The following is a 9,846-nucleotide window of genomic DNA, read 5'->3' on the forward strand; positions in this document are numbered from 1 at the left end:
TTAGATTGGAAGGGCAGATAAAGTGTTTTCCAGATAAGCTCAAGGTAAAGGAGTTCATCATCACCAAGTCCTTATTTTGTGAAATGTTAAAGGGACTTATCTAAGAAAAAGAAGATCAAAACTATGAACAGTAAAATGACAACATACTCACAATTATCAACAACAGAACCTAAAAACAAAAACAAACTAAGCAAACAACTAGAATTGGAACAGAATCACAGAAATGGAGATCACATCGAGGGTTATTAGCTGGCGGGGGATGGGGGGGATAGGGGAAAAAGTACAGGGAATAAGAAGCATAATTGGTGCCTACAAAATAGTCAGGGGGAGGTTAATAGTAGTATAGGAAGAAGCCAAAGAACTTATATGTATGACCCATGGACATGAACTAAGGGTGGGGGCATGGGGGAATGCTGGAGGGTGGGGTGGTGGAGGGGGTAAGAGGGAGAAAAAATTGGGACAACTGTAATAGCATTATCAACAAAATATACTTATAAAAAAAATCACACACCCATTATGGATATATAACTATAGTTACTCTAGCTAACTAGTGGTCTAGCAGCTTAGATAGTTAAACAAAATTAGAATAATCTATACTATGTTTGTAGCTTACCTTTATTTAGTTCATAACACATTGTGTATGTCATTTTACAGCAATAAATATAGGTTCACATGATCCTTTTTTATGAAGACCTTATTTGGGACTGTTGTAATTGGGGGGAGAGAGAGATGAGGCTAAACTCAGAATTCAGCCAAGACAGTTGGGGATTTATAGCCAATGAGCAGAGTGAGGGGGTCAATGGATGGAAAATTACTGAGATACATCATCTTTTTTAACAGGTACACAGTACATGAATGCAATGCAACTTATTTAATCAATTTCCACTGTTGGATATTTACCAGTATACTCTTTTCAAATTTTTGCTACAGTGACAACCTTTATATATAGGGTCTGGCACGAATAACGCCCCTTCTTAATTACAAAATATTTTACTACAAAATCATAAGCATATAGTTCTGTAACATAACAATTTCACACTCAAGCACAACATATGACGTTGTAGGTGAAATGTTCAAATTAAAAGTATAAATTAGGAGAGACATGGAAGATGGCGGCGAGGTAGGTGGGAGCAGAGCCCAGTTTTCCCTGTGCCCAGTTGAAACAACTAGCTGATTTTCTGAGGAACAGAGTGAACGGCCAAAGGAATCCCAGCTTATATGAAGTTTGGAGGCCAAAAATTGTAAAGGACATTGAAAAATGGTGAGGGGATGGCGCCGGGAGGGTAAGGTCCCTGGGATCTGCACAGTGACCTAGGCTGCTGGGGCTCCCCACCTGGCACCTGCTGCAGGGTACTTGGAGGAGAGTTAGATCACCAGTTCCCTCCCCTACTAGAGCAGGGAGGGCAGCCCGGCAGGAGGAGGGACCTGGATGCTGGAAGTCGCTGCAAGGAATACAGAGGAAGTGGGAGACATATAGAGGCGGTATACACCCGCTGGGACTGTGGATGCCAGCTAGGTCACTGCCAGAGAAATAGGGGAGCCCGTGACACCTGGAGAAGGGAGAAGAGTTGGGCTGCCTTCGACCCTGACCCGGATAGTCTCCAGTCTAGTTAGAAAGTTGGGCTGTGTGAAAAGCTGGGCCCTTGTTAAGAATGGCAGCAGGCTTAAACAAGAGGCTTTTACTTTAAAAAAAAAAAAAAAGAAAAAAAAAAGGAAAGAAAGAAAAAAAGAAAAAAGGCTTGCAGCTGCTTTGTAAGGAACTCTGGAGTGGCTGGCTCACCCCAAAGGTGATCTGCGCTGTGTGCCAGCTCTTGGCTCCTGCCTATTGCTGGGCAGCTGATTTGCCCCGCTCACCATGAGGCTGATTCCAGCCACTTGCTAGCGCCTGACTGGGGGCGCTAGCCCAGCAGCTGAGTTGAGCTACTTGCCTGGAGGCTGACTGGCGCCACTTACCCAAGGCTGATTTGAGCCTCCCCCTGGAGCTTGACTCGCAGTGCTAGCCCAGAGGTTGAGTGGTACCACCTGCCCGGCAGCTGACTAGCGCTGCTTGCCTGCAGGTGGGCTCCATCCATGGTGGGCTGCCAAAGAGCAAGGAGGAGGTGCACTGCACGGACCTCGGTGCAACTGGTGGCTTAAAGGCACAGGCCTGGTGCAGATGGAAAGTGGGGGCCGGGCAGCTGATGGAGGACCTGGGCCAGAGGTTGGGCAACTGAGAATATTTTGACCCAGACCTGGCCTCTATCCCTACAAAACCACAGGAAGGGAGAAAAGTGAAGCCCAGGCCCCGTCTTCATGTGGCATCCGGGAAGAGGAACAGAACTCACTCAGTGGGTTTAAAGTCAGCAGGAGGATTATTTTTTTTCTTTCCTCTCTCTCTCTTTTTTTTGTCTTCCCCCAAGTGAGATAGTAAGACCCGGAGTTATGAAAGGTCCAGAGACAAATCCAAAGGGGGAACACAAGGCTAACCCCCAAAACTGAGAAACTGAGACAAATGTCACTTTGCTATCCCATAGAGCTGGCATTTTATTATTATTATTTTTTCATTATTTTTACTTTTATTTTATTAGTACTTTTTAATTTCTCTTCTTTCTGTTTAGTTTTCTTCATTTTATTTCTCTGTTTAAGTGCATCGTTTGACGGGTTTTTCTTATTCTCCCTTTCATATTGTATTTTAATTTCCCTTTTTCACTTCATTCGTGTTCCAGTAACACACTACTCTTAACTGTGTACTTTCTATTCTTGTTATCCAAATCATATATTTCTTGTCATATTATTGTTGTTCCAGTACTGCTGTAAATAATTGCTGTTCCATACAATTGTAAATACTACACAGCACCCCTCCCTGATTTTAGCCCAGTTCACTTTATTCCAGAGCATTATTTATTATTGTTGTGGTTAAATCTATTCTCTCACACACTATGCCTAATTTCCATCTTTTACTCTCACTATATCTCATCACCTAACCTTGCACAAGCGCTCTGTTTTCTGGATTCAGCTCACAATCTTCCTCTGCTCTAACAAGAGTTTTATCTCTTTTTCACCTTTTATAAAAAGTGGCTAGTTGGGTGAAATATCACAGTTAACGCTATACTTATCCAAAGAATCTCCTATCTCTTCTCTACTTGGCTGGTATTTTAAACCCTGTAAAATACTCTCTTGCTGTTTTAATCCACTTTGCCTACGCCCTGCAACTGATCAAATACAAGAACAGGTGGGAGCTGTGAACATCACTATACCTGCTGGAGGAGAGAACCCACCAACAAAGGAACCAACGAAAGGTAAAAACCCAAGTACAATGAGAGAGCCCACACAAACAGAAGAAAGGGCAAACCTAAAGCATCCAGGCAAAGAGATCAAAGAGACCACACCACTGAATCCCACAAAATTCCTACCATAGAAGTTCACCCTACAAAGATAGCTAGCAAAGCGAAACATCAGAATGTGCAGAAGCAAAAAGAGTCATGTAAAATGGGGAGACAAAAAAAGAACATGCAATCCAAAGGAATGGAAGACTCCCCACTAAAAGAGCTAAATGAAATGGAGGTAAGCAAACTATCCAATATAGAATTCAAAATAATGGTTATAAAGATGCTTAAGAAACTCACAGACAACTACAAGGAACTGAGTGAGAACTACAACATGAAAAAGGAAATAGAAACTATAAGCAAAAACCAGGAAGAAATGAACAATAAAATTTTGGAAATAAAAAACACACTAGAAGGAATTACAAGCAGGCTGGATGAAGCAGAGGACCAAATTAGTGAGCTGGAAGACAAGGTAGAAAGAAACACCCAGGTGGAGCAGCTGCATGAAAAAAGACTAAAAAAATATGAAGATAGCTTAAGGGAACTCCAAGATAACATGAAATGCAACAACATTAGAATCATAGGAATACCAGAAGGAGAAGAAAAGATACAAGGGATAGAAACCCTGTTTGAAAAAATAATGACAGAAAACTTTCCGAACCTGGAGAGGGAAAAAACCATGTAAGTTCAGGAAGCAAGGAGAGTCCCAATTAAGATGAATCCAAAGAAGTCAATTCCAAGACATGTCGTAATTAAAATGCCAAGTATTAAAGACAAATAGAAAATCTTAAAAGCAGCAAGGGAGAAAAAAGAAGTAACATAAAAAAGGGCTCCGATAAGGTTAACAGCTAATTTCTCAAAAGAAACACTCCAATCCAGGAGAGAATGGCAAAAGATATTCCAAGTAATGAAAAACAAAGGCCTGCAACCAAGATTACTCTACCCAGTGAAGCTCTCAATTAAAATGGAAGGTGAAATAAGGATTTTCCCAGACAAAAGAAGGCTGAAGGAATACAACTCCACCGAACCAGCCCTACAAGATTTACTAAAAGGACTACTCTAAGTAGAAAAAGAAAAGGAGTGAAAGACAGAGGAACACGGGTACAAAGGGGGGAAAATGAACAAATACCCATGAATAATAACCTTAAATGTTAATGGATTAAAAGCTCCAATCAAAAGAGGTAGAACAGCGGAATGGATAAGGAAACATGACCCACACATATGCTGCCTACAAGAGACCCACCTCAGAACAAAAGACCTACATAGACTGAAAGTGAAGGGTTGGAAAAAAATATTCCAAGCAAATGGAGAGGAAAGAAAAGCCGGGGTAGCAATACTCTTATCAGACAAAATAAACTTCAAAACAAGGGCCATAAAAGAGACCCAGAAAGACACTTCATAATACTCAAGGGAATATTCCATTAAGAAGACATAAACATTATAAACACATATGCACCCAATATAGGAGCACCCAAATACATAAGGAAAATCTTGGAGGACTTCAAGAAAAATATTGACAGCAATACAATTACAGCAGGGGATTTGAACACCCCATTGTTAAAAATGGACAGATCTTCCAAACAAAATTATCAACAAAGATATCGCGGCACTGAACAACGTCCTAGATCAAATGGACTTAACTGATATATATAGAACCTTTCATCTCAAAGAAGCAAAGTACACATTCTTTTCTAACGCACATGGAATATTTTCAAAGATAGACCACGTGATAGGACACAAAACAAGCCTCAACAAATTCAAGAACACTGAAATCATATCAAGCATTTTATCTGACCACAAAGGACTGAAATTAGAAACCAACCTCAAGGAAAAAACTCAAAAACACTCTAAAACAATGAATGGAACAATAATATCACGGAAGAAATCAAAAAGTTTCTGGAAACAAATTAAAATGAACTCACAACAACCCAAAACTTATGGGACACAGCGAAGGCAGTCCTGAGAGGGAAGTTCATAGTGATACAGGCCTACCTAAAAAAGATAGAAAAATTTCAAATAAACAACCTAACCCTACACCTACAAGAACTGGAGGACCAACAACAAAGACAGCCCAGAACCAAGTAGAAGGAAGGAAATAACCAAGATCAGAGCAGAATTAAATGACATAGAAACTAAAAACACAATTCTAAGGATCAATAAATCCAGAAGCTGGTTCTTTGAAAAGATAAACATAATCGATAAGCCTTTAAGCAGACTTAGGTCGCAAAAAAGCGACCTAAGTGCCCATCAGTAAATGAATGGATCAAAAAACTATGGTACATTTACATGATGGAATACTACACAGCAGAAAGAAAGGAGCTCCTACCTTTGCGACAGCATGGATGGAATTGGAGAGCATTATGCTAAGTGAAATAGGCCAGGTGTTGAAAGACAAATACCATATGATTTCAAATTTAATGGAACCTAATCTATAATACAAACAAACAAGCAAAATATAACCAGAGACATTGAAATTAGGATCAAATGGACAGTAACCAGAAGGGAGATGGGAGGGGACAATGGGGGGAAAAGGGTGAAGGGTTTTCAAGAACAAATATTAAGGACACATGGACAAAACCATGTAAGGGGGGCATGTAATCAGGGGAGGGAGGTGGGATGGCTGGGGTGGGGGGGTGAGGTGGGTGGAAAAAGGAGACAACTGTACTTGAACAATAAAATAAAAACAAATAAAGATAAAACTATAAATTATTACACCCATATTATTAACCTAGCAACCACATTCAAATAGGTGTTATTTCTGCCGAACCCTATATTACGCATTTTGTATACTTGTCAGATTATGGAAAGCCTTCATTAAAAAAAAAAAATCAGTGTGAAAGCCTTACAGTTATAAATTCTTTGTTTAACAAATCATCTTAACTGAAGGGAATAAAATTATATAAACAGGTATTGTTCTGGAAAATCCAGGCTTTTAAATACCACAAGTATATGCAAAACATTTAGGCAACATGAGACTAAAAAGACAGTTGAAATTAAAATGGTCCCTAATGGCAAAGGAGTTTTTAATCTAAGAGAGGGATAGCTATATGCACAGGCAATACAAAGAATGATAGCAGCAAGGCAGGGAGGGCTAACATATTAAGTAAGTGTGAAATGAGTAGTTTAATACAAATGGAGATTAATGCTAACTTAAAGCAATTATTTTGTGCTCAAATAGGTAATTAAAAAAATGACAGAAAAGAGATAAATATTATACTGTTAACTCCAAGGCCCTAACCAAATACTTTTGCCATAGGAATTATACACGACATTCTCAGAGCACTTGAATTGAGCCATTACTATGTCCAGCAGGAACTTCATATTCCATTCCTCTAAAATGTAAGTTCCAAGAGGACAATGACGTTGTCTTATTGTTCACTGACTCCTTAGTTCCCAGAACTGTATGGCTCAAAAATGTGTGCATTCAGTAAATATCTGTTGAATAACTAGATTCCCATTGTACAGATGGAAAATTGGGGCTCAGAAAGGTAATTATATATGCAAGATTGCACAACTACTAAATTAAGGTTCAAAACCAAATTTCAGTATTTTTTCTTCAACTACAATATCTGAAATCATTTGGCTATTAGTTGAAATCATTTTATAACACTTCATGCTAGCAAAATAATTGTCCTGAATGTATAATTTATATTTGTCACTAAATTTTAATTAAGTCAGAAATAGAAAAAAATAGAATTGTCTAAAAGGAATAGATTGGATAATACTTCAGATATGTAATGACAGTTAAAAACTTTAACCATTTTAAGTGAGCCAAAAGGGGAAAGTTGAATTTTTTATTAGATTTGAATTTTAAAATAATGTAGCAAAAAAGGAAGAAAAATCTACACACACATTTCTCACATGAAAGAAAAAATAAAAATAAGACTAATTGCTATTATACAAATAGATGCTATAAATTATACATAGGCTATCCATTCATTAAAGCAGACACAGCATGGCCTTGAAGCCGAAGGCCTCCAACTGGTCAAATTACTATGAAATTCCTGAACAATAAAAATGCTTTTCTCTGAAAAAAATTATATTTCAAACTGTCCCCCCAATTAGTATGAAACCCTAAAGTATTAAAATAGCAACATAAAGCACTAAAACAGTGAGATGGTATCCTCCTGTGAGTCTAAAATATATCAATAATTCAATAAACATAAAGAAACTAAATTGTAATTTAATTTCTGCCTGCTGACATTATTTCTCTAGAATATGTGTACTTCCTCAGTAGTAGCTAATCATGAGTATCAATCCTCTCAAACATAAACTCATAATATGAGAATATTTGAAAGCTGTAAAATTCACTTCACTTAGAAGTTCACTGCAGTAATTGTAAAATATTGTCAACTAAATACACAGAAAAAGTAACATCCTAGATCCATTTGAAGATCCAAGTTTTTCAACAAGGAAAACTCTTGCCAATATTTAAGAGTGTTTTACTAATCAGACTTCTCACCTGGCAAGATAAAATGTAAAGTGGACAAAAATTCTGGAATTTAGCTTCATATCCTTCCATTGACTATATATATAAGAATAGGAAGATTAAAATGCAATGTTTTCTTTTGCCTATCTTAGTATGAAAACACATCCACAGGAACATTCAGTCAAAACTCTGAGTTACAAGAGTTTGATAGTAGTCCAGAATAGGTGAAATTTAGGGATAAACATGTCAAATTTCATTTTAACCAATAGCTTCAATTTCCTTGTACACTAATCATTTTACCAGGAGCTTACAGAAATGTCCCAGACTTTTCTCTCCACTCAATTCTTACATTATCCCAATAAACGTCTGAAAACATTTAATGTAAAAATACAGTTTGCTAAATGTTTGTCCCTAGCTTTATTTCAGCTAATGTTCACATCAATTCTGTGATGTACTCTGCATTTTACACATAACTAAACAAACCTTAGAGAAGCTAAGTATCTTGTCTCTGGTTACAAAGCTGTCAGAGGCAAAGTCTGCATCTAAACTCCGGTTTTCAAGTGTATTCTGTCACATTTAAAAAAATTATTAACTCTTTTCTTTCACTTCCCTTTCCTTTCCTCTCTGGTATAGTATTCAAAAGTGATGTAATGAAGGGATAGGAGAAAACAAAAGAACACAAGAGTTTCAACAATGTAGAAACAAATTAAGAAAACAATAAAATAAAACAGGTAACCCCACATTCTTACCATCAATAATTTTTTTCTTAACCTGGAAATACCTGGAATCTCCAGTACACCAGTACCCTATTAGCAAGGCAGTAGAGTATAGTGGTTCTAAAGGCCTTTTGGAGCAGGAAAGCTCAAGTACTGCTCTGACTTGGCTACTAATTACTGTGTAGCCTTGTATTAAGATATTTTTATTCATCCAATCCATCCATCCATCCATCCAAAAGACAATCTGCTTCCATATGGGTAAACCTGTTCAAATGAATCCTGTACCTCTACATAGGATTTTTCTGAGGAGTAAATGAAGTAATTCATTAAAACGCTAGGCAGATGGTCTGGCCCTTTGTAAGTGCTCAACAAATGTTGGCCATTATAATTAAAGTCTAGAGAGCATGACTTGAAAGCCTAGGTAGGACATGAACAGGGTGAATTCAACTAAAAAGATGTCCAGGACTGTTCCTTAGAGATCTGCCTAATTTGTCGATAATTATGGTGTTACCAACTCAGATACCATTTAACAAATCATTATCATTCTTGCCAAATTTGTGCCCCTCTTTTCTAAAGGAACACCCTCCCAGGTAAAAACAATGTCATCTCAGGTGTTAGAAAATGTTTGTTTTGGGAACAAGGTTCTGTCCCCGGAGGTGGTGGGACCTGAGACCTGTACGTTCGCGACCAGAGTTCCCAGTTCCTTTCACTTCATTAGGAGCCTAGGCCTTATTTGGGAGTGAGGATGGAGAGGGAGAGGGCCGCACAACCGAACACCCAGTTATAAAGCCCACTCTAGTAAGGCTAAGACGGGACCGGACAAATCTCCCACGGACAGTCTCCGAAAACGGGCCAGGGAGGGAAGCAGCGACGCTCGCCCGTCAGCTGAGAGGCGGCATCTCGCAGGCAGGCTGGTGCGCGGGGAGTCTCGGGCAGCCCACCCCAAACCCGCGCGCAGCCGGCCCAGGACGTGTCCGCAGAGGGGTCGGCTTGATTCGGGGTCCTGCCGTCTCCCGGACAGGCGATGGTGGGGGCGGGGAGGGGAGGTCTGCACGGCGGTCGGGGGACCGGACGGGAAGGGAAGGGACACCGAGGGCCTCACCGCGGGCCGAGGGCAGTGGGTAGAGCTTCTCGGCCTTCTGCAGGAAGCGCTGGGCCTTCTCGCGGTCGCCGGCGTTCAGGGCCTCCCTGGCGATCTCGACACACTTCTCTGCCTCATCCCGGTTCCCCTCCATGGCTTGGCTTTCGCCTTCTTCCGTTTCCTGCCGGAGCGCTGCTACCAGCGGGCGGAAGCCGCCGCCGCCGCCGCCGCGGAGGCGAGGCTCGCCCGGGTAAGGGCGCGCGGGGGCCGGCGGGCGGAGCGCAGAGATCCCTACGGCGGAGGCCGGGGCTGACT

The 9,846-nt window shown here is 40.1% G+C and overlaps 1 protein-coding gene across 2 annotated transcripts in view; it reads right to left on the reverse strand.

Annotated features, from left to right (window-relative positions):
- Window positions 1–9,840, reverse strand: part of DNAJB14 (DnaJ heat shock protein family (Hsp40) member B14) — a 46,664-nt gene extending 36,824 nt beyond the window's left edge. For both annotated transcript variants that reach the window (XM_024574797.4, XM_045183702.2), the window contains exon 1: window positions 9,553–9,840. In XM_024574797.4, coding sequence (XP_024430565.1) covers window positions 9,553–9,685 — 133 coding nt within the window. In that variant the 5' untranslated portion in view covers window positions 9,686–9,840. The remainder of the gene's footprint in view (window positions 1–9,552) is intronic.
- Between the last annotated feature and the right edge of the window lie 6 nt (window positions 9,841–9,846).

Source organism: Desmodus rotundus, chromosome 4, assembly GCF_022682495.2.
Source record: "Desmodus rotundus isolate HL8 chromosome 4, HLdesRot8A.1, whole genome shotgun sequence".
Classification (NCBI taxonomy): domain Eukaryota; kingdom Metazoa; phylum Chordata; class Mammalia; order Chiroptera; family Phyllostomidae; genus Desmodus; species Desmodus rotundus.